The 25,583-nt window shown below is 43.7% G+C and overlaps 1 protein-coding gene across 3 annotated transcripts in view; it reads left to right on the top strand.

Moving 5' to 3' along the window:
• Window positions 1–25,583, top strand: part of Insr (insulin receptor) — a 132,075-nt gene that overhangs the window by 18,589 nt on the left and 87,903 nt on the right. For all 3 annotated transcript variants that reach the window (XM_021170873.2, XM_021170872.2, XM_021170871.2), the window contains exon 2: window positions 2,052–2,603. In XM_021170873.2, coding sequence (XP_021026532.1) covers window positions 2,052–2,603 — 552 coding nt within the window. The remainder of the gene's footprint in view (window positions 1–2,051; window positions 2,604–25,583) is intronic.

The raw sequence follows: 25,583 nt of genomic DNA, 5'->3' as shown, positions 1-25,583 counted from the left end.
ATGTAAATGAATAAAATACCTAATTAAAAAAAAAGAAAATATTCCACAGTCTTGGCCTACAGGCGAGTCAGATGAAGGTAGTTTCTAAATCGAGGTTCCCTCTTGCCAGATGACTGAAGTTTGTGTCAAGTTGACAAACCTAATCAGCATACATGGCTTATGGGACAGAGGCTTTTAGGAATATTGAGGACTGTGATTATGGAGTGTGCAGGGCTATGGGAAGCCCAGGTGCATTGTGTTGGAATTGGCAGGCACACTATGCTTAGGAGATCAGCACTTCCGTTGTGTTTGGGGAAAGCGATGGAGATTGGATTTCCTGGGAAGCATTTACCACACCCAGGTAAAAAGGAATTAGACTTTAATTGGTAGTCTGGAGGACAGGCCAAGGAAGGGGAATCAGCCAGGGAGGTGGGTAAACACAAAACCAATACATTCATTCTGATGTGATGTTTTTTTCCCCCTGTCAGTCACTTCCTGAAGAACTTCCGTGCTGAGGCTCAGGGGCACTGAGCTGGGGTCGGCTGCTCTTTCCTCTGCACTTGACATCTTACTCAACCCTCAGTAATCCCGCTGAGCCGATTGCCTCATAGATAGGGCGACGATTATGTTCAGACTTCGAATCAGGCCTGCCAAAGGAATTATGTTCTTTGCTTTTTGAAAGGAATTATTTAGGCATGGTTGCTTTACAGGGAGAGCCATTCATCGGGGCTGGCTTAGGAGTTTGAAATGCAGAGCCCACAGTTGGTGACCACAAAGCTGGCACTGGTCCTAATTGTAGCTTTCACCATTTTGGATTGGGCAGAGGGCTGTCTGCATAGTAGGCAGGGGCCTCTACTTCTGAACCATTGCCCTATCTCCTCCCTCACTGGGGATTTCTATGAAGGGCTATGTACCTTCACTGGGAGATCTAGGCAGGGGTTCTACAGCTGAACAATGTCCTCCAGTGACACAGGTTATCTTTAAACTCATAATCCTCCTGCCTCAGCCTCTTTATCAATGGAGTTTAAGTGGTCACCATGCCTAGCACATCATATATCATCTGTTCATCCACAGTTAGGGCAATGGCTGGTATCATAAAGACAAGAAATAACAAATACTAATGAGAATATTAAGGAAGGGGAGCTCACACATACTGTTAACAACCAGGAAGATTGAAAAGGAGTCCTAGTTCCTTTTCTTCCTCAAGTCTTTGGGTTGACTTATAGACGAATGCGTTTCACTCGATGTCATCTTATGTGCCTTGTTCATCACCTCTGCTGCGTTTTCTGCACTCAGCTCTCTGCTCACCCATTAGTATCTTTCTTTACTCCAAGTGGTCTCTCTTCTGCTACTGCCGTGCACATATATAGTGCATATATATCTAATTATTTAATTCTTTCTGGCTACTACCCCATTGTTTCTATATCCCACATTTTTGTTCTTATCTGTTATTATTATTATTACTTTCTTGAGACAGGGTCTCAAATAGCCTAGGCAGGCATAGTCTAGCTCCCACCCACTGACCGCTTATTTCATAACTTGTTTATTGTGAAGATGCCTCTATATAATATGTGCCACATTTTCTTTATCTGTTTGTCTGTTGGCAGACATTTCCTTAGCTGTGGTGAACAGAGCAACAGTGAGAGTAGATGTGCAGGGGATTGTCTGTGATATGCTGACCTAGATTGCTCTGGGGACATACACCCCTGTTTTTGTGTGTGTGTGTGTGTGTGTGTGTGTGTGTGTGTCAGAAGCCAAGACCAATTTCAAGGGTTAGTTTTTTCTCAGGTGCCCTCCATCTTATCTCTTGAGACAGGGTCTCTTACTGGCCTGGAGTTCACTAATAGAAGTAGCCCAGTGAGCCCTGGGGATCCATCTGTCTCTAAATGCCCCCTGCCCTCACAAACATATTGTGTTACACCAGCTTATTACATGGGTCCTGGGCATAGATGCTAGGCCCTCATCCCTGTACAACACTTTGTTGTCTCCCCAGTTCTAGGTTCTAGTTCTGTTAGCCGTTCTAGAGTCCCTGGCTCACCTACTTTGCTTTGCCTTCATTATCTGCCCTCTAGTGTGCCCTGGTATGGACATCCGGAACAACCTGACCAGGCTACATGAGCTGGAGAACTGCTCAGTCATTGAGGGCCATCTGCAGATCCTCCTGATGTTCAAGACCAGACCTGAAGATTTCCGAGACCTCAGTTTCCCCAAACTCATCATGATCACAGACTACCTGCTTCTCTTCCGTGTCTATGGCCTGGAAAGTCTGAAAGACCTCTTCCCAAACCTCACAGTCATCCGAGGCTCCCGTCTCTTTTTCAACTATGCCCTGGTTATCTTCGAGATGGTCCACCTGAAGGAGCTGGGGCTTTACAACCTCATGAACATCACCCGGGGCTCTGTCCGCATCGAGAAGAATAATGAGCTCTGCTACCTGGCCACTATCGACTGGTCCCGTATCCTGGATTCTGTGGAGGACAACTACATTGTACTGAACAAAGATGACAACGAGGAATGTGGGGATGTCTGTCCAGGCACTGCCAAGGGAAAGACCAACTGCCCTGCCACCGTCATCAATGGGCAGTTTGTAGAACGGTGCTGGACACACAGTCATTGTCAGAAAGGTATGCTGAAGGCAGTGCCTTTTAAAGATTTCTCCGTGGTTAGTAGGCCCAGGAGAAGTAGACTCCTGTAAAAGTTTAGGTGATGGAGGTTGTAGGGTTCAAACCCTAGAATCTCCATCAAAAATACATGCATCCCTTATTTGTGGAGGCATACCTATTTGATGTTGTGCACTTAACTGTGGGTTACTGAGACTGTGGGAAGCAGAATCTCTGATGGGGAGAGATGAATGCGTGTACTGATACTTGGCCATTGTAGTAGGCAGGTAGCCACAGTTAGGTATTAAGATATGGTAGTTTTTTTTTTTTTCATGTGACTTATATGTAAAAAGACCTTTTATATGCAAAAAATAAATAGGGGGCCAGATTTTTTTTGGGGGGAGAGCTGTTTGCCACCCTCTGTGCTGGATAGTGACTGTTTCTGTGGTCCTTTGCTTTGTTGGGGAGTAGACTATGCAAGAGTATGGGTTTGGCTTAGTGTGTTTTTCTTATCTGATCATAGAAGTCAATTTGTTAGAGATACTCAGAAAAAGAAATGTAAAAATTCAGCTTTGACCGGGCGTGGTGGCGCACACCTTTGATCCCAGCACTTGGGAGGCAGAGGCAGGCAGATTTCTGAGTTCTAGGCCAGCCTGGTCTACAGAGTGAGTTCCAGGACAGCCCGGGCTATACAGCAAAACCCTGTCTCAAAAAACCAAAAAACCAAACCAAACCAAAACAAAACAAAAAAACCCAGCTTTGATGAGGGTAGCTCATAGTTTTTTCTTTTCTTTTCTTTTCTTTTCTTTTCTTTTCTTTTCTTTTCTTTTCTTTTCTTTTCTTTTCTTTTCCATTTTCATCTATCATTTACCTCTCTCTATCTATCATCTATCTATCATTTATCTATCATCTATCAACCAATCTATCATTTATCTATCATCTATCAATCTATCATCTATCTTTCTATCAGTCATCATCATCATCATCATTCATCTCTATGTGTGTGTGTGTACGCACATGTACACACCTATGTGTGTGTCTATGTGTTATAAATGTGAATGTGTGTATGCCATGACCAACATGGAGGTTAGAGAACAGCTCTCCTTCCACATGTGTGGGCCTAGAGGATCAAACTGAGGCAATCTGGCTGGTGGCAATCATCTTGACCCACTGAGCCATCTCTCTGCTCCCTTTGTGGATCTATTGCCTTCATATCTTTAGCCTTCTGAGTTATAAGACACTTAATTGGAATATTTCAGGTTTTTTTGTTTTTTTTTTTTAAGATTTTGGTTGTTTTGAGATTCAAGCTTTATTTATTTGTAATAATTTTAATTTTTGGTGTATGAATGTTCTGTCTGCATGAATGTCTGTGAGCTACATGTATGCCCTTCGATGCCAGGAAAGGGTGTTGGATCCCCTGGAATTGTAGCTGCCGATGTTTCTGAAGTGCCTTGTGGGTTTTGGAAATGGAACCTGAATCTTCTGAAAGAAGGGCAAGTACTCTTAGCAGCTGTGACATAGCCCTAGCTCCATGTGTGTTTCTTTTAGGCTTGTTTTCCAGAAATGAAATTTCTGGGTCAGAGGCTCCTGATTAGGATTGCCAAATGGCTTTCCAGAAGTGTTGGACCTGTGGACTGGACTCCTAGCCTTGAGTGGCGAGAACTGGCCTTTCACAAAGTCCTGGGGTGGGTGAGAAGCCCATAGTTTATCTTTGTGTGTGTTTGAGTTCAGGGCAGAGCCTTTGAAAACATGTTTACTGATCATTCAGGGTTTCTCTGCTTCCTATCTTCCTTGTCTGAGGACCTCTGTGGGCTTTGGAGAATCTAATCTGTGATTTTCTTCTTTGAAGCTTTCTTAATCCTTTGTCAGTTTCATTTGTGAGCCTTCTTGTTCAGTGGAGAAAATATCTCTGAATGTTCAGAGGTACTGGAAAGTGATGGCAATGTTGATGGCAGTTGGTGTCAATCTGTTGTTGGCAGATTGACCCTGAATCCTTGTGCACTTGAGGGCTATGCTGTGCTGCCGTGCAGTGCTCCCGGCCCCTCACTGGATGGCCTTGAAGCCTTGTGCACTCTGCCAGGGCTATGCCAGTGCTGCCATGCAGTGCTCCCCGCCCCTCACTGGGGAATTCTAGGCAGGGGACTCTGAGCTGATTTCCACATTCCTTTTTTAGAAAAATCTCTACACATAAGATGATGTCCCATTTACTATTAACTATTACCATGTAGAAAATCTTCCACTCTCCACTCTGGGGAGCTCTCCATGTATGTGATTTAGTGAAGTATCCGTGTGCTTCCTAGAGACCCACTGGGGAGTCTTGATGCTGTCTGTGGCATAAACCAATTAGCCTCACCTGCTATTCCAGTCCTGAGAGGATGGAGGCAGGAGGGTGGCAAATGAGAAGCCACCTTAAATTAGAGAGTGAAATCCTGGACCCCAGAAACAAGTAAGAAGGGATGAAAGAGAGAAGGCAGGAGAAAGAGACAGAAGGAAGAAAGGGAGACATTCGATTCTAAAGAAGGAAGAAAAGGAGGGAAAGGAGAAAAGAAGGAAGAGGGAAGGAAGGGTTGAGGGAAGGAAGAAGGGAGGAAGAAAGGAAGAAGGAAGGGAGAGAGGAGGGAAGGAAGAAGGAAGGGAAGGAGGAGGGAAGGAAGAGAGGAGGGAAGGAAGAAGGAAGGGAGGAAGGGAGGGAGGGGGAAGAAGAAACTCTCTTCCTTTTCCTGTGGTTGTTCCTGCCTCCCTTCCCTGTACCTGGGCATTTGTGTTCTGAGTGCCAGCTTTTATTGTGTTTTGATGTCCAAGAGAACAGTTCATTAACTGTTTATGGCTTCAGTGACCTCATTCACATGTTGTAAAACTCCCTGGGAAAGACTAGTGAATGGGAGAGAAAAGTGGGTGGCTTAGGGATTAGTTCACAGAATGTAAGGGAGGGAGGGGAGGAAATATTATTTCTTTTTGCCTCCACCTGAGCCTAAAGAACCAATGGGTGTTGAATCTTTGGAGTTGTGGGTGAGGAGTTGTCTTGGATAGTAGGAGTTGGGGTATGTCTTAGCCTTCAGTTGCTGTGATAAACACCTTGACCAAAAGCGACCTGGAGAGGAAAAGGTTTATTTTATTTTATAGTTTATACTCCGTTATCTAGGAGATCAAGGCAGGAACACAGGGCAGAAATCTGGAGGCAGAGATCATGGAAGAACCACTGCTTACTGGCTTGCTTCCCGTGGCTTTCTCAGTCTGCTTTCTTACAGAACTGAAGGCCACCAGTCTAGGGATTGGCACCCCCTGTAGTGAGCTGGGCTCTTCCATATCCATCATTAGTCAAGGCTATCCCAAAGAACTGCATACAGCCTAATCCTGTGGAGATATTTTCTTAAATAGGATTTTGTCTTCCCAGTTATATCTGGGTTTGTGTCAAGTTGACAAATCACAGCCGGGATGAGGAGACAGTGGAAAAGACAGATGGTTGAGGGGATGAAGATATCATCCTTGGAAAGGTTTTGAGAATATTGGAATTCGGGCACAAAGAGTTGCAAAGCTATGACCCAGAGGAAGGTGTATGGTGGGAGCAAAGTCTTGGAAGAAACCAAGACGACTTTGGGGCCTGGAATTTTCTAGAGCCTGTGAATTCTGGCCTGGGATTGGGTATGGTCTAGGGATGGGATACCTACCCTGAGTCTGTACTCAGTTTCAGGGAGAGAAGTTTTTCCCAGGGGCAAATAAGAGTCCTCATGTACCTGTTGAAGTGTCCAAATTTTCCTTTGTATTTTGAGTGCAGTGAATTAGATCAGAGACATCTGGTGAGAAGCAGAAACAGAGACAACTTATGAAGATGGGGAGAGCATTCTAGACAAGGGATGTGGATTGGTGAGCCAAGGGAAAACCTAAAAAGCTCTGGACCAGGAGTCACATTACTTTTTAGAGGACATTTATCAAACATCCACTTCACTCAAGGTTGTGTATCACAGACTTTTCGTTCCTCATGCAAGTACACACATGTATACCACCGTACAGACAAACGCACACGATAATGATTGGAGAATCGCCAAACCCCTAGAATTCACGTTTTCAATGTACCATTTTAGATGGATTGATGGGACTTTGCACTGCTCCTTCTGCAGCGCGAATGTGACTTTGTCCAGTGTTTCCATAGGTAGATGCCATGTTCCTGTTAGTCATCTGATGGCCATCTTGGCTACTTAGGCTACTGCTGTTTCACGGTGCTCATGTTCAAGCAAAGTCATTTTAGCTAATATCAGCTCAGAGGTTTACACAGGCATGTCAATAATTCTCATATGCCAGGGAGAAGCTGCAAAGGGTTTAAGTTGGTGATGCTCCCCCTTCCTAAGGCTGTGGCCCTTGAATACATTTCCTCATGTTGTTGTGACTCCCAACCATAAAACTATTTTATTGCTACTTGATAACTGTAATGTTGCTAAAGTTATGAATTGTAATATAAATATCTAATACACAGAATATCAGATATGTGGCCCACAGGTTGAGAACCTCCTTTAAGTGAGGAGCTGAAGGCTTAAAAAGTATTTGAAAAAAGACGAGGAAAGGAGGAGAGTGACAGAACACATTAACATAATGTTTACTACAGTATATTGTTATGTTTTATTATTAGTTGTTAATCCCTAACTTATTTAATTACAAATTCAATCATCTGTCTGACCCTCTTATCTATCTATTATCTATCTATCTATCTATCTATCTATCTATCTATCTATCTATCTATCATTTATCTATTATGAGTGGGTCTATCTATGTATCATATCTATCTAGTGTGTGTGTGTGTGTGTGTGTGTGTGTGTGTGTGTGAGAGAGAGAGAGAGAGAGAGAGAGAGAGAGAGAGAGAGAGAGTGGGAGTGGGAGTACTCGTGTGCCTCAGTGTGCTTGCAAAGCTCAGAAGACAGGTTAGGGGAGTTGATTCTCTTCCTTCCACCACGTGAGCCCTCAGTTACCAAAACTAGATGATTAGATGTTCTCGGTGGTAAATGCCTTTCCCTGCTGATTCATCTTGCTGGCTCACCCATGTTATTTTTTGAGACAGGCTCTCTTACTGAACCTGGAGCTTATCAAGTTAGCGCTACAGGCTGCCAGCAAGCTCCAGAGATCCTCCTGCCTCTACTTTCCAGGTTCTCAAGCTTGCAGGCAAGCACTTTACCCACTGCACCATCTCCCCTGTCCCTAATGTTCAAATCATACCACCATGCAGGTGAACGCACACATGATAATAATTGGAGATTAATGATGAATATGAAGACTTGTCTGACAAGTGCACAGTTTCCTGGAAGATTCTTAGGGATATCGATGGAAAGCTTCATTTTCCTGCTTTGCTTATGAGAGGATTATTGTCCCAATCATTCATGGAAGATGCTGGATAGAGGGCTGTGCATGCTTATGAAGAGGTGGTTCTGGCTGGCTTGCCTGGTGACTTGGTAACTGGTCTAACTGGTTTTTCTTTGGCGTGATGAAATTCATTGACCAGTTATTTCCTATCCTGCCACCAGATCCTTGTGGGAATTGAAATCTGTTCTTTGTCACAGAACACCTGACATACCCCCGGGGAGGTGTCCGGGACATGGATTCAGCTGTGGTGTGCTCTGTGTGTCTCTCTTTCTCTGTGCTGGCTAGAACTTTCATTTCATGGAGGGGATATGGATATTGGATTTTTTTTTGAGATAAAGTCCCACTATGTAGTTCTAGGTTTTTTTGACTCCAACTCTTGGCAATCCTCCTGCCTTGGTTTTCTGAGCATTGGGAGTCTAGCATTCCTGCCTAAAACACTGTGTTCTCATTGTGGTAAAATACATCTCATATGTACATTGGAAATATCGTGTTACTGTTCCCATGCTCTGGTTCTGGAACATTCTTATCCCCCCCCCCACTCCCCACCCCTCGTCCCCCAGTAAGAAGTCCTGTACCCATTATTGCTTACTTCCCAATCTTGATTCCCACAGCTCCTAGCAAGGAGCAAGCAGTCTTCCAGTTGTGTAGATTCACCTGCTCTGGATATTTCTTATCCACAGGATCAGATAATAAGTAGCTTGTTATGTGTTCTTGCTTTCTTTTGTCTGAGGAGTGTTCTGAAAATTCACTCACATAGCAATCTCATTAGGTCTTGATTTGTGTGTGTGTGTGTGGCTGAGTAATAGTTTATCATATGGATCCTACCAGTTTTACCACCTGACCAACATGTGTGGTGTTCCCTCCCTTCCGTCATTTGAAATGGGGCTTCTGTAAACACCTTCGTTCCAGAGCTTATTTGTGCCATTCCTTTGCCTTTAAGTAATAAGTAACTAACTTTTGTAGGGCTGAAGTTCAAACCCAGGGTCTTGTGCATGCTAGGCCAATATTCCACTGAGCTATACCCCAGCTATACTCCAGTTTTGTATCACCCCAGCTCCCAGCATCTGGCTTACAGGCCACGGGTCACCACACCTGGCTTTTTTGTGGGTTCTGGGGATTGAACTCAGCTCATCAGAAATACTTCACCCACTGATTCATCTCCCTGACCCTGATGGCTCCTCTTTAGGTCATGTAAAAAATATTTATCAGTTTTCATTCTGTTCAGTTGGAATTCCCGCCTTGTGGTGGTTCACACTGTCAACCAGACAGGATCCAGAATCACCTAGGACATCAATCTCTGGGTGTGTTTATGGTGACATCCTCAGATTGTGTCAACTGAGGTGGGAAGAGAGACGTAATTGTTCCCTGTATTCGGGTCCTGGACAGTATAGCAGGGAGGAAAGTTGGGCACTAGCGTTCATCAGCCACCCACCTCATGATCCTCTGTCATGGCTTCCCTGTTGTGATGGGCTGTACCCTGTAACTGTGAGCCAGAATAAGTCCTTCCTTCTCTGTGTTGCTCTTGTCAGAATTTCCTTCTCTTTCATGAGTAGAATAAATAATACATACTCCCTAATGGTGAAGTACAACGCTGGTTATTTTGTGTCTGGGCCCTTGACAGTCCCAGAAAAGAGGAAGCAGTGGATTGAGAACATTAAGCTCAACAAAGACACTCTTCTAGTGAGAGGAGGAACCAGGAAGGGGGAGCAACTGGCCAGGGCTCAGTGTGTCCTTCTATGGTTGACCAAGAACCAAGAATTGGTTTTAGTTCCTTCCTGGCTTCTTCCTCTGAGGAAAAGCATCAGCATAGCAGAATAGGTGTGGTCAAGGTGTAGGGTGCAGATGGTGAGGGGCTGATGGAGAAAAGCCTCAGCCTGAGATGACTCCTGATAGCCATTCACAGAAATTGTTTTGGGGCCTGGGGAGTAGCCCAGTCAGTGAAGAATATCTGAGTTTGATCCCCAGAATACATGTATCTTGTTTTGTTTCCTCATTGCTGAGATCAAATAACACTTATGAAAATCAACTTAAGGGAGAAAAGGTTAACTTGGCACATAGTTCAGACAACATGAACCTCTCAGTCACTGAGAAGTCACAGCAGCAGGAACTTAGAATCAGTCACATCCCATCCACAGTCCAGAGCAGAGAACAATGAATTAATACATATATGTTTGTGCTTATTAGCTCAGTTTCTCCAGTGTTGTACAGTCCAGGATCTGGGCCTACAGGATGATGCCTCCCACAGTGGTAGAGTCTTCCCACGCAATGCATAATCAGAACAAATATCCTGCATACACACTAAAAGGCCAACTAGACAGTCTTTCCCTGAGACTCCCTTCCTAGGAGTTTCTAGACCAGTGGTTCTCAACCTGTGGGTTGCGACCCCTTTCTCAGCAGTCCCCTCAGACCATCAGAAAACACAGATAGATACACTAGATTCATAACAGTAGCAGAATTAAGGTTATGAAGTAGCAATGAAAATAATTTTATGGCTTGTAGGGGGTCACCATAACCTGAAGAACTATATTAAATGGTCACAGCATTAGGGAGGTTGAGAACCACTGTTCTACAACTGTGTCAGGATGATAACCAACACTAACCATCAGGTAGGGGAGAAAGGATGGCTCTGGTGCTATGTGCTTACAGTCTAAGCTCTGGAGAGACAGGGCCAGGGGGGTCTCTGGGCTTTCTGGCCAGCCAGCCTAGCCTACTTGGCAAGCTCCAGGCTGGAAACAGAATCAAGAACTCCAAGACTCATTAAGTCTTTAACAATGGCATCTATCACCTGACAGCCATGTTTAAGGGGTTTTCTGGTCCAGGCCATCCTTGCTATGCTGTGGGTGTGACTTGCTTGCTGAACTTTTTTCTTTTGGCATGGTGGTGACTTTGATTGGCAAGGCTTGCTTTATTTTGTGTCTTGGGATTTTGCCATCTCTGTTCATGAGTGAAATTGGGCTGTGTTTGTGGTTTATGTCATTTTGCAATCTCTTCGTTAAGTTTTGTTATTCGATCTTCTAGTCACTTAAAGTGAATTAGGCACTTTTCCACTTTAAAGGTTTTCAAACAGTTTTAGCATTGGAATTAGTCTCTCCTTGAACAACTGAGTAATTTCTTGGGAAATCTTTGTGGGAAGAAATTTTTGAATACTTATCTATCTATCTATGTATATCATACAAGGTGTTTGGTGAGTTTAGGCTAAAGTCTTTTTGTTGCTGTTTTGCTTTTTAAAACTCTTTTTAACATCATTTGATCAACTTTTGTGATTCATAGTTTCTTAGAATTAGTGAGTTTTCTGAACTGAGAGTGTGCTATTCAAATTACCATAAGTGTGTGCAGTCTCCTTATTTAACTGAGAGCTGGAAGTCTTGAAGATCTTGGACTTATTCATCACTTTTTTTTTTTTTAAATAATCCAGTAGATTTCGCTTTGGATGTAATTCTTTTCACTTTGAGATTTGTTCTAACCTACGCTCTTAGTTTTGTTCTTTTTAAATCCCCCTCGATGTGAATTTTTTTCTAGAAGGAATTACATATGTAAATGGAGTAAATTCCAAATTGTGAAGTGAACAAATAAAATAATCCTATTTCATTTAAACATTTGATAGTCAAAGACTCCACTCCTGAGTCATACCCCCAGTACTTCACTGAGAAATTCTAGGCAGGGCTCTTCCCCTGAGCCACTCCCCTAGCCCCTCACTGAAGGACACTAGGCAGGGGCTCTAACCATGCGAAGAACTACACCTCCAGGCCTAATTTCATTCTTTTAATGCAATTAAAGCTTTTAAAGCCACATGTCCACTCTTGATTTGGCTTTTGCCACTCTCATTGATCCTGGATATATACCTTGTTTTCTAAAGAATCCTTGATGATATTTTAATATACTATTTTTGTTTCCCATTGAAATAAGAGCAGCTCTTTCAGTTACGCTATATAAATGCTCTTGTTTTGTCCCCCCAGGTATCCCACCATCCTTATTTCATAGGCTCTTTTATAACAAGTGAAATAGGTTCAGTGGATGTTAACTGACTTGTGGATCTATACTTGGGAGTAGCTGTGGTGAGGGTTGGGCAGCTCCTTGTTTTGACTGTACCTTCTCTGGTTGAGTGAGTTTGAGTCATTGATTTTTTAGGTTGAAAAAAAAAAGAGTTTTCACTGTTTCTTAGTTTCATTTTTGTTGCTACAATAAATTATGATGACAAAAACTAGGGAGAAAGGGGCTCACTTCAGCTTATGTGCTGGGTGACAGTTCAATACTGAGGGGGAAGTCAAGGCACGAACTTCAAACAGTCACATCGGCAGGGAAGAACAGAGAGAAATGCTTGTTTACTCTGCACCATACTCTGACCTCCTGCTTAGGGAACGATGGTGCCCACCATGAGTGAGATCTTTCCACATCAGTTAAATTAAGATACCCACTCCCAGCACACACACACACACACACACACACACACACACACACACACACACAATGTAGACAGTCCCTCATTGAGACATCCTTCCTCAGTGAGTCTAGATTGTGTCAAATTGTTGCTTAAAACAATCCCTTGGTGGGTGGAGAAATGGCTTAGAAGTTAAGAGCAAAGGCTGTTTTTTTTCAGGAGTCCTGAGTTCAATTCCCAGCACCCACATGGTGGCTTGTGACCATCTATAAAGGAATCTAACTCCCTCTTCTGGCATGCAGGTATACATGCAGCAGAACACCCATACATAAAATACAACTTAAGAAAAAAAAAAAGAAAGAGACAGTCCATAAAATATTGAAACAAAACAAAACAATCTAATCCTCAATTAGTGTGATGGGTTATCAAAGTTTCTAGTTGATAGAAATTTACAAAGTTTTTTATATTTTTAATTTGAGACAGAATCCCAAGCTGTTATTGAACTTCCTATGTATCCTAGGTTGGCCTTGAACTCCTGATTCTCCTCTTCCACCTCCCGCACAGGAATGACAGGTGTGCACCACACACCCACAATTATGTTGTACTGGGGATGAGACTCAGGTACCCTGCCTGCTTAGCGTTTGGATTTTTCAGACTTTCTCTATTAGCTCAGGCTGGCCCAGGACTGGGTATAGCTGAGGATGACCTTGAACTGATTTTCCTGCTTCTACCTCCTGAGTACTGAGATGATACCTATGTACTAAGAGGCCCAATTTTATATTATGCTGGAGGTGGAACCCAGGTCCTCATTCATGGAAGGCAAGCCTACTGAGCCACACCCTCGGTGTAGCCCTTCCTGCATACAATTTTAAAGTCTTTTTATGGGAGGGAAGGTGCTGGCCCCAGTATGTGAGCTAGAGATTCTGTGTTAAAGAATTGTAGGCGGCTTTTTGGTAACTGACTATTCAGTTGATTTCAGGAGATCTATTTCACTGCAGGAGGAGCCATAGGCGATGTCTGAACGCAAATTCATAGTATGCAGCCATCCAAGGGAAAACACTTTCTCCAGTAAACAGAGTAAGAATTCTGATGCCTGACTTTGTGGGCTGCCAGGGTATGTGTTTACAAAACCACTTTCTCTTTTTCTTGTCTTGTGTTTGTGGTTTTATGATCTGGGTTTGGGAGTGCTCACCCAGGGCTGAGTGTGACCTGTCAGGCCACCTGCCCCCATGGCCTTCCTGTCTATTTCTGGCCTTCAGTGTGAGCTTGCTGAAAAGCTAGCATGACTTGAAGTGATATCAGACTTTTCTTTAGAAGGGCACAATGATTCATCTTTGTATTTAATGGGCCTGTGTCATGTTAGAAGTATGACTGTAGTAGTTTTTGTTTGAAATCTAATAAGGAATTCTGCACCTGACATCAGGAGGCCATGCTCCTTCTGTCCTCTTTAGTGTTTTTGACTAAGAGTAGCATTGAGGGCAGGAAATAGGTTTTGCATTATTGCCCACATCTGCCCAGAGGGTCTGTCCTCTTTCCTCAACTTCATTTCTTTTTCTCTTCTGTGAGCCAGAGATAGATATGAGGCAGCTATGCTTGGCGGGTCCAGCTTTGTATTCGTTTCATGTGTAATTATGTGTATATGTTATAGTCTCATGTGGCCTTGAGTTCACTGCACAGTTGAGCCTGGCTTTGGATACCTGACCATCCAGCCTTTACCTCCTGATTTCATCCTTAGGATCACAGGTGTGTGCCATGATATATGGCTACATACATATGGATATGCATAAGTAGGTATGTGTATATACATTGGTGTCATCATTGGTACCCCCTTCTCCCATCACCTAAAAAATCATGAGTTGTGGGGATTGAACTTAGGTCTTCATGATTTGGTGACACATCCTTTAATCACTGAGCTTGGTCCTTGGACTTTTCTAGGCCACATTTTAAATGTCAGAAAGCATCTAAGAGACATGGCACACACGTTTCTTTGGTTGTATTATTTTATACCGTAGCCTTTTCTTTTAGAGAAGGGAGAATCAGGTTTAAAACATTTTAATAATAATTTACTTTTTATTTTTTGGGCATGACATCTGTCAGTTTCCATTGATAACTCTACACAATCTAGAATCATTTGGGAAGAGAGTCTCACTGAGGGGTTGTCTACATTAGGTTGACCTGTGGGGGTTTGTCTTAATTGCATGAGTTCTTACCGCCGTGGGCAGTATCATTTCTGGGCCCGTATAAGAATGGAAAAGGTAACTGAGCACAGTTTGCATGTGTTGGTCCCTAGGTTGGATTGTGGTTGCTTCAGAATCCTGCCACATTGATTTCCCCAGGAATTGGGAGCCAAATAAAGTTGCTCCTGTTGGGGTCTTAATCCCAGCACCAGAAATGAAACCAGGAGGGTATGTGGTTGGTTTCTTTTCTGGTCTTGAACTCGTGGACTCAAGCCACCCTGCCAATTCTGTCTCCAGAATATCCTAATGCCTGAGCCAAACTATTTTCAAACTACTGTGGTTTGAATATGCACCATCCCTGATGGGTTCACATATTCAAACACTTGGGGTGTTCCAGTGGATGGGATCTTGTTTTGGGAAGTATGTGGAACCTTTAGGAAGTGAGGCCTTGTTGGAGCAAGCGGGTTATTGGAGATGGGTCCTGGCCCCACTTCCTGTCCTCTCTTTTCTGGTCCTAGCTGCACACTCTTACTAGTCTGCAGTTGCCAGCTGCTATGCTCTATTCTCCATGGTGGCTTGCGTCCCTTCAAGTTGTGAGTGCAAACGAACCTTCCTCCCTTCAGTTGCTTCTTGTCAAAGAATTGCTCATAACAATGGGAAAAGTAGCAAAATTTCCAAGAATATGTTTGGGATTTCTTTTTCTTTTCTTTTTAAAATTTTGTATATGAGTACTCTATCTGCATGTACATCTGAATGCCAGAAGAGGGCATCAGATCACATTATAGATGGTTGTGAACTACCATGTGGTTGTTAGGAATTGAACTCAGAACTTCTGGAAGAGTAGCCAGTATTCTTAACCACTGAGCCATCTCTCCAGGCCCTCCTTTTAGAACTTCTTACTGGCTATTTTACCTAACTAAAAGACATGCCTCACTGGTAAAGCCTATCCATGTAATATGATCGACCAGCCCCATTAGTTTAAAAAAAGTCCTAAAATACAGTTTTGGAGTGGTGATTCAGTGGCTAAGAGCACTGACTGAGCACACGTAAGGACCAGAGTTCAAATCCCTAGCACCTACATAAAAAGCCAGGTGTGGCCATGTAACTCCATCCTTGTCGTGGAGCAGAAGCAGGGGGATGACCACAGCTTGCTGGCTGCCAGCTTAGCCCTGGGTTCAGTGAGAGCAGACTACCCATGGCTGTTACATACATAAATGATTGCATCCAACATACACACTACATTCCACTAGTTGCCCCATTCCACAACATTTATTATGTCTTTAAAAATGTATACTCTCTGTTTCTTGCCCATAATTTACTATTTTACTTTACATCATGTCTTAGTCAGGGTTTCTATTCCTGCACAAACATCATGACCAAGAAGCACTTGGGGAGGAAAGGGTTTATTCAGCTTACTCTTCCACATTGCTGTTCATCACCAAAGGAAGTCAGGACTGGAACTCAAACAGGTCAGGAAGCAGGAGCTGATGCAGAGGCCATGGAGGGATGTTCTTTACTGGCTTGCTTCCCTTGGCTTGCTCAGCCTGCTCTCTTATAGAACCCAAGACTGCCAGCCCAGAGATGGTCCCACCCACAAGGGGCCTTCCCCCTTGATCACTAATTGAGAAAATGCCCCACAGCTGGATCTCATGGAGGCATTTCCTCAACTGAAGCTCCTTTCTCTGTGATAACCCCAGCAGTGTCAAGGTGACACAAACCCAGCCAGTACACATCCCAATAACAACCCCCCTCTTTGCTGTTTTCCTAGTCCTTACAAATCCTCCCACCCATTACCCTCCTCCCCTTCTCTGCAGAGAAGGGGAAGCCCCCCTTGGGTATCACCTCACCCTGGAACATCTAGTTCCAGCAGGGCTAAGCATGTCCTCCCACTGAGGCCTAACTAGGTAGTCCAGTAAGGGGAAGGGGACCCAGTGGCAGGCAACAGAGTCAGAGACAGCCCTCACCCCAATTGTTAGGGGACCCATAGGATGACAAAGCTGCACATTGCTACAAATATGTAGGGGGTCTAGGTCCAGCCCCTGCATCCTTTTTGGTTGGTGGCTCCAGGTTCATTGACTCTGTAGGTCTTCTTGTGGTTATCTGTATATTCTTTGTTTTATAACTTGTCCTTTATTTCAGAATTATAGATGAAGTTATAATATCACCAACTGTTTGTATTGCTTATGACTATCTTTCTAGAGAGTTGGGAAGCTCAGACAGGAGAATCACTTTTTGTAGACCTTCTTTGGCTACGCATTGAACCTGGTGACTTGGCATAGTTGTGGAGTACTTGTTTATCATCATGAGTAACATTATTCAAACAGTAACAGCAACAGCAACAATAATAATAAATAAACATTTACCCAGCCTTCCTAGACCTATACTTTTTTGTTTGTTTGTTTTGGGGACAGGGCCTCATGCAACCCTGGCTGGCCTCAAACTTGGCTGACTATGTAGCTGAGGCTCACTTGGAACTCGTGATCAGGAAGCTTCCACCTCCTGAGTGCCACCATGCCCACTTTTATGTGGTGACAACATCTACCTTAGGGCCCTCTGTATGCCAGGCAAGCACTGTATCCAGTGATTCACATCTCCAGGCCAAGCTTCACCTTGAGTCAGTGTTTGTTAGTGTGTGCAGCAAACACATGTGTACATTCAGCTGGACTCCAAGTTAACCTGAGGCTTGGGTAGCAATCTGTCTGTGTTGCTTAGATTGGTTTGGACTCTTCCCATTTATATGAGATGTGAATTGCATGTTTAATTTCTGTATGAATGGCTGTTTAAAGATGTGACTAATATGTCATTGGCCTGAAAAACAAAAAAACAAAACACAACAAAAAAAGCTTGATACAAACTTAACTGTTTATCTTCGTTGACTTTGCAGACTGATCCCCAGTGATCTTTCTTTAGCCTTGTGGAGGTAATTGTGCAAACAAGAAATGAACTTTGTCATTCATGGTTCCAAGCGCCTTGGCAAAGGGCATGCCTGAGTCACTACTGCCTTGGCGAGGCAGGAACGCTCTTTGGTTTTAAAGCTTTCTTGTTATTCATGCATATTAATGATAAATAATGTTTTTCACATGGCATTCTCGTACATGATTATAATGCTTGTGCATCCTAGTCCTCCCAATTGCCATCTTCTCTCTTCTGTTGTTGTTCACATTTCGCTTTGCAAATAGTCCTACTTTTATGCCTGGGCCCAGTGAGATTCACTGTTCCTGCTTTCTTGAGTGTGGCCATCCATACCACTGAAGAAACCATCTCTTCCTGTTTCTCCTAGCAACTCCAGCTTTCCATCAGAGAGGGGCGGGGCCTCGTGAGACCTTCCTCCTATTAATTGTTATCTGCCTAGCAATCCTCTGGGATAGGTAGGACCTTGTGTCTCCTCTCTCCTAGCAACCTTTAACTGCTTAAAGGGGTGAGACTCATGAGCTCTCTCTCTCCTTCAGCAACTGTTAGCTGTCTATCTTTAGGGAGAGGTAGACTCATAAGCCTCTCTAGTAACCACTAACGGTTTATAATACATCCACAGGGAAGGGAGGGGTTCTCCTGAGTCCCCACCCTTAGCAATTATGAACTATCTTCAGAGAGAGGTGTGGAACATCCTGAGTCCCTCTTCCTGATGACCATTAAAGGCCTATAATAGATTTTCAGGGAGGTACAAGGCCATGCTAACCCCTGCTTCTTCATGATGGAATGTCGATGGGGTCAATCACATGCAGGTCTTGTTCATCACATGAAGCTTGTTCAGGAGGGCTGCCACATGTCATGCCTGGGAGACAGGGGAGCCAAGACACATGACCCCTTGGGCGGTTACACCCATACCATATCTAACCTTATCACAGACCAAGGCTTGAGCTTCTGAATTGGCCACACAATATGGGGTAAGCTCACTATGTGGTCCTCAAGTGAGCAACATTCTTATAAACGGGTTCCTCCCTTCATATCCTCAAGGTGCACCTCTGACTCATGTCATTATCAACTTTGTGTAGGGCACCCACCAGAGCTCCCCTCTTCTTTACTTTGTAATTGTTGGGTGACCCCTCGCTAAGATGGAGGTGTATTTCAGTTTTTATATTTGTTGCTGTAAGAAAATACATTGGCAGAAGCAACTTAAGGGAAAAGAGTTCAAGGGTAGTATCACACAGGACCTTAAAGCAGTGAATCACATCACATCCATGATCAGGAGGTAGAGAGTGGTGGATGCATGCTAGTGCCTAGTTCCTTTTCTGTACTGTATATAGTCTAGGACTCAGGGAATCTGTTCTTTCCCACATCAATTACAGTAATTAAGAGAATCCCCTACAGGCCTGTCCAGAGTCCTGTCTCCCAGATGATGATTTTAGATTCTATGAAGTTGATAATTAAAGCTATCTGTTATAAGGTGGGAGAATATGAAAGTGGATATCTCAGCCAGAGTGGTGGCTCAGTGGTTAAGAGCCCTGGCTGTTCTTCCACAGGATCCAGGTTTGATTCTCAGCACCCATAATGTGCCTCACATCCATCTGTAACTCCAGCCTCAGAGGATCCAACATCCTCCTCTAGCCTGAGAGTACTAGGCAAATGCATGTATGCAAAATACCCAGACACCGAAAAGTAAGTAAGTATAAAATAAATAAAAAGGAAAGCAGATATCATGGTCTTGAAGAATGTAGTGTGTGTGTGTGTGTGTGTGTTGGTGCTGAACTTCTCAGGAAAATAGGTGAACAAATGTTTATTAATCCTATAACACTCTCAAAGTAATTCTACCGAAGTTCAACTTAATGTCTGAACCTTAGGTCTTAAGGTTTCCCAGACAAGTGCTGTACCAGTGAGGCTCACCTTAGTTTGCCTCCTTTGCTCCCTTTTGTTGTTGTTGCTATTTTGTGTGTGTGTGTGTGTGTGTGTGTGTGTGTGTGCATGCACACTTGTGCATATGCACCAGCATGAATATACTAAGGTGTACATGTGGAGATTAGAATAGAAGACAACTTTTGGTAATTGTTTTTTTTTTTTTTTTTTTTGCCATTCACCTTGTTTCCATGTGCAGTCCCTTTTACTGTTTCTTTTTGTTTTGCACACCAGGCTAGTTTGTGTGTGGGATTCAAGGTGATTCTGACTTTTATACAGGTTCTGGCAATTTGAACTCAGGCAACCAGTCTTGTGTGGCAAAAACCTCTTCCTGATGAGCCATCTCTTCCTATCTTATTGACATTTTGACACAGGATCTCACTACATTGCTCAGGCAGGCTCTGGGCTTATGGTCCTTTGGTTTTAATCTCCCTAGTAGCTGGGATTACAAGTCTGCACCACCAGACCTGGCTCTGTCTGTCTGTCTATCTATCTATCTATCTATCTATCTATCTATCTATCTATCTATTCATTCCGGTGAGTGTGAAAAGACAGATAAACCACAATTTACCATCTTAGCTTTTTTTTTTTTTTTTTTTTTTAGAGCATAGTTAAGCAACATGAAACACATCCACATAGTTGTGCAATTATTGACACCCTTTCCAGAACTTTCTCATTTCCCAAACTGAAGCGCTGTCTCCATTTCTCAATATGTCTCCTGAGCTCTCTCAGCCTCTCGTCTACCACTTTCCTTCTTTCTTTATGGGTCTAACATTTTAGGGACCTCCTAAAAGTAAAATCCTCTTCTGATGGGCTTAGTTTACTGAGCACCATGACCTCAAGATCCATCCATGTAGTAGCATGAACTAGAATTTTGTTCCTTTTCAAAGCTGAATAATATTCCAGTGTGTGGATATTCATTCCACTTTGGTTGGTGTATTTATCTGTTGGTAAACATTTGCCTCTTCCCATCTTTAAGAGCTTCTGTGTACACACATAGAAAAATATCTGTCTTGGCTATCTAGGTTGTTAGGGTTCGTTTTCGTTTCTTTTCTGTATTTTGTTTTTAAAAGACTTATTTATTTTATGTATGTGAGTATACTGTTGTTCTCTTCAGACACACCAGAAGAGGGCATCAGATCCCATTAGAGATGGTTCTGAGCCAGCCATGTGGTTGCTGGGAATTGAACTCAGGACCTCTGGAAGAGCAGTCAGTGCTCTTAACTGCTGAGCTCTCTCTCCAGTCCCTCATTTCACTTCTCAATTTGATGAAACCTAGTTCAGGTTAGTTAAACCTAGAATAGGGTTAACTGAGGTGGAAAGACCTGCTCCTTGCAGGAGGTACCATTCCCTAAGGGGGGATCCTAAACCTTATAAAACAAGTCAACAGAGCACAAGTATCTATATTTCTGCTACTTCTTGACTGTGATGTAACACTTCTACTGCCTCAACCTCCTGCCACCATGACTTCTCACCCGGATGGACAATACCCTCAAACTGTCGGCCAAAACAGTTTCTCTCTTAAATTGCTTTTGTTGTATGTTATCACAGCAAAAGGAAAGGTAACAAAGACAGGAGATCCTGGAGATGTTACAATACAATGTGTCTTCTGGTAAATCTGAGGGAAAGACAGAGAGAGGGAAAAGGATGTCGGCTGCTTTCTCCCATTCTTGTTGTGCGTGGCTTTTCTTGTAGGGATGAGAGAAGCCCCTTGGCTGGGATCATTTTCTCTTCTTAATTTCTGTTGCCTCCACTCAAAGTCCATCCATGTCTGGCCTGGGAGTGGACGTTTCCAGTGTGGATGTGGAATGTGGTGTTTGGCAGGAAATTGCTGCTTTATTCTTCGCTACTGTTCCATTTGTTTGGTAGTGTTGAGAGATGGGGAAACCTCTTTCATTTGGGAGGGAATCTGAGATGGATTTAATTTGCCATTGGAGGCTCAAGCCTCAGTCTTTTCACAGGCTTCCAGGGCTTGCTTGGTGGGGTCAAGTTTGTGCCAAGATTCCCTTTCCAAATGTCTTATATAAAATCAAATCCAAGAACAAAGAAGACCTTTTCTTCTCTTTCAAGTTTTCTTTCCTGTTTTTTTCCTACACAACTGAATATTTTTCTATTTTAAATCTTCAGTTAAATTACTAAAGGTTTCTTTTAGATGTGTATGTGTGTATTTGTGGGTTCTGTGTGCATTTTGTGTTCATTTGTGTCATATGTTCTTGCAGATATGCATGTATGTGCTTGTGCTTGTTGCAGGGTGGCAGGGTGTTTTCTTCAACCATTCTCTACCCTTTTAAAACTATTTATCTATTTATTGAATGTTTTTCCTTTTGTGTGTTCCTTCACATGCAGTAATCAGATGACAACTTAGGGAAGTCAGTTCTTGCCTTCATTCTGTGAGTCTTGTGTTGACCTTGATCAACTCAGGTGGAGAGGTTTGGCAACAAGCCCTTGTACTTGCTGAGCTGCCTCACTGGCCTTCCACCTTATGTCTTGAGACAGGGTCTCTCACTGAACCAAATGACTGAGTTGGTGAGCCAGTGAGTTCCAGGAATCTGCTTCTTGTGACCTCTTCCTCAACAATGGGAGTATATAGATAGGGTCATGCTCAGCTATTTCCATGGCTGCTGGAGATCAAACTCAGGGCGTGGCAGCACATTACTGACTGAGACAAATCCCCAGGCCTCTTCCTGGTTTCGTTTGTACTTAGAACAAGTTTTTGCTTTTTGTTTTGGGTGTGTCTGCATGTGATGCTGGGGATCAGACCCATCGTAGCCTTGAGCATGCTGGACAAACCCTCTCCCTCCGAGTTACACCTCTAACTTCTATTCATGTTTTATTTGTGAGACAAGGTTTTGATATGTAGTCCAGTTTGGCCTTAAACTCACAATCTTTTCGCCTTGTCTTTCCAAGTATAGGAACTGTGGATGTGTACCACCAAGCCCAACATCTAAAAAGTTTCTTAAAAAGATTTATCTTTATTTTTAATTTGCATGTGTGCACACACACATGCACACACGCACACACGCACACACGCACATGCACAGTACTCATGGAGATCAGAAGGGAGTGGTGGATCTCCTGGATCAGGAGCTAATAGGTGATTGTGAGCTGACTGACATTGGTGCTGAGAACTGGATCTCAGTCCTCTGAAAGAGCTGTAAGTACTCTTAACCATGAAGCCACTATTCCAGCTCTTAACCACTCCAGCTCACTAGCTATTTGAAAATACATAATTAATTATTGATTATAACTAAAAGCTTCCTGATGCGAAGATAGAGACTTAAGCAATAGGACTAAATTCGTTTAATCAGGTCTAAGTTTTAGGTTATTTGTATTGGCTTGTCATTTGTTGAGATAAGGTTGCATGTAGCCAGGATGGTCCTAAACTTGATACATTTGGTAGAGCATAGTGCTCTGTACTTCTGTTCCTTTTTGCCTCCACCTCTTCAGTGATGGGACTGTTCCATCATGCTGGCTTTATGTAGAGCTGGGAATCAAACTCAAGCTTCCTACAGGCTAGGCAAGTACTCTAGTGTCTGAGCCCCTGCTGACATAGGGACTGTGGGTATGGCTCAGGGTGGAGCTCCTAGGAGTCCCCCTGGGAAGGATGAGGGGTGTTGGCTCAGCCTTAGAGTGCCTGACTAGTCTGTATGAGGCCATGGGCTCCATTACCTGCATCACCAAATGGGTAATGCTATGACAGGTTGTCTTTGAGATTTTTATATTATAAGCATTTGTATTGAGCCCTCCACGGTCAGGAATGTGGAAGAGGGGCAGGGTGACTGCTGGGTGTTGGGTGGTAGAAATACATAGCTTTTGAATTCTAGCTTTTGAACAAAAGCTTCTTTTCCTTTCTGAAGCAGCTTCCTGTAAGTTTTTCCTTTTTATGGTGCTTCTACAGTGTTCCAGGGTGATCTCCTCGGTTCTCAATGACTTGAGCCTTACCAAGTTAGTGAGTTATTCTGAGTTCTGGAATCCAGCATCTGGTGCAGCTTGTGGCTCTTGGCTTTGACCTAGGAGGCCCTGCCAGCCAAAGGAGGTGGCTTCCCCATGCCTGGGGGCCAGCCTGGGAGGCTGCAAGCTTTTAAAGGCCATGGCTTGTGCTGGAGACATGTGTTCCTCTGGCACTGGCTTTGTTGAAAACACATTCCCTAGATAGTTTCTTTTCTACACAGACGTTGGAGATTCTTGGGTGTGCTAGAGGCATCCTCTCTCTCTCTGTGTCTCTGTCTCTCTCTGTCTGTCTCTGTCTCTATCTCTGTCTCTCTGTCTCTCTCTGTCTCTCTGTCTCTGTCTCTGTCTCTGTCTCTGTCTCTGTCTCTCTCTCTCTCTCTCTCTCTCTCTCTCTCTGTGTCTTCTCTGTACAGTGCAGTGATTTGCTGTTTTCTAGGTTTGGAAAGTGGTGTGCAGGAAAGTGGGACTTTGAATGCTGATCTCAGCCAGCCCCACCTGACTTCACTAAGTCAAGGCTGGTAGAATCCCTCAATTTATGGATAAGAAATTGAGGCTGGCAGAAAAGCCAAGGGGAAGCAGCAGCTGCTGTGACGGGCTGCAGGGTTTGCTCTGAGCTCACAGCCTCACCTGGGTTCAGGGTCAGTAGCCATCTTCTCTCCTAATTCTTGTGTCCAGCTGGCCACAGGAGCCCTCTTGACATTTCTGTCTTTTATTTTCTGGGCTGTGAGTAGGAACTAGCAGCCGTGTGCATTCTGGGCAAATATTTGCCACTGATCTGTATCTCAGGCTCTTACTTTAACTTATTTACTAAGGATCTCACGTAGCCCAGGCTGGCCTTACCTTGAACTCACTATGTAACTGAAATTCCTTCAAATTCATTTATGTTTAAATGTGATTTATTTTTTCACCTACAAAAAAACAAAACAAAAACAAAACCAAAAAACATCAAGAGCAGCTGCTTTCTAGACAAGGGAACGGGGATGTCTCACCTCCTCATTGCTGCCTTGTTAACTGCCTACTGGATCTAAGCACCCTCTGGTTGGTTCCTTTCCATTTTCCAGCTCTGTCATCAGGCACCTGCAGACCAGGAGGACTTGCCTGCCTCTTGCCAACAGTTATGTCCATGATTGTATCCCAGAAGGAAGTTTGCAGGCAGTGTTAAGGGACTGAGCCAGAATGTGGTCAGAGCTGGCTCCCATCAGATTTGAGTGGAACTCCTCAATTGTCCCACTGCAGAGGATAATTATCTTAATTGTTAATACTCTTGACTTTCCTGTTTGGGGCCATGCTTAGCAAATGGGGTGTGAACGTGAACTCTTGACTGTCTCCCGAGGCCAACAGACACAAATAGCATTATGCAGTTGCAAAGACAGGCCATTTATGAAGCTGTTAGCTATGACGGCAGTCTTCACCTCTCTACTCATTTCCCCAACCCATGAAGCATTGGCTTATCTTTACCTACTGAGGCTTAATTGATTCCACATTAGCCCTTTAAAGATTATTTTTGTGTGCATTGCATAGCACACATGTGCACAAATACACGCATGCATGTGCACCTGCAAGTGGGTATCATCTCCCATGCATAGGAGTGTGATGGCCAGAGGTTGATGTAAGAATATCGTTGGTTGGTTTCCCACTTTATTTTATGACTTTATTTTCTTTAGTGTGTAAGTGTATGTATGTGTGAGTGTGGGCATATGCGTGCCACATTGCACTTGTAGAGGTCAGAGGACTCTTAGGAGTCACTACTCTCTCCCTTGTTTTGAAACAGGTTTCTTATTTCTGACACTGTATGATGCATTCCATGCTGGTGGTCTCTAGCTCATTAAGCCAGTTTTTCTGCCTCTGCCTCTCTTGCTGTAGGAGTGCTGGGCTTACAGATACTTGCTACCACATCTTTGCATGGGTCCCAGGGTTCACACTCAGGTTATCAGGCTTGGGCTACAGTTTCTTTGCCCACCAACCCTTCTCTCCAGCCCCATATTATCTTCTATACAGAGGTCTGGTGTTTTCTAGGGATGGGACCTCTCTCTGGGCCTTACACCTTCATCTCTCGGTGACCAGAGCAAATCCACTTACAGACGCAGCACCCGTGGCACTGCCCTTGGACTCAGGCTTTATGCCTCAGAAAGGGCCAGAGTTTGTGAGAGTCTGAGTACTTGTCAGTTTCTACTTAGGGTATGACCACTGATACCTTAGGGAAATTGACATCTCAAATGTCAATATAACAGGTACATTAAAAGTTATTTTTGATCTTGGATCCGGGACTCCACCGAACTTAGGAACTTAGTCTGCACAGGTGAGAGTGTGCACCACAGA

This window comes from Mus caroli, chromosome 8 (genome assembly GCF_900094665.2).
Source record: "Mus caroli chromosome 8, CAROLI_EIJ_v1.1, whole genome shotgun sequence".
NCBI lineage: Eukaryota > Metazoa > Chordata > Mammalia > Rodentia > Muridae > Mus > Mus caroli.
Note: the sequence above shows the minus strand (reverse complement) of the source record. Positions and strands in the feature narration are given on the sequence as shown.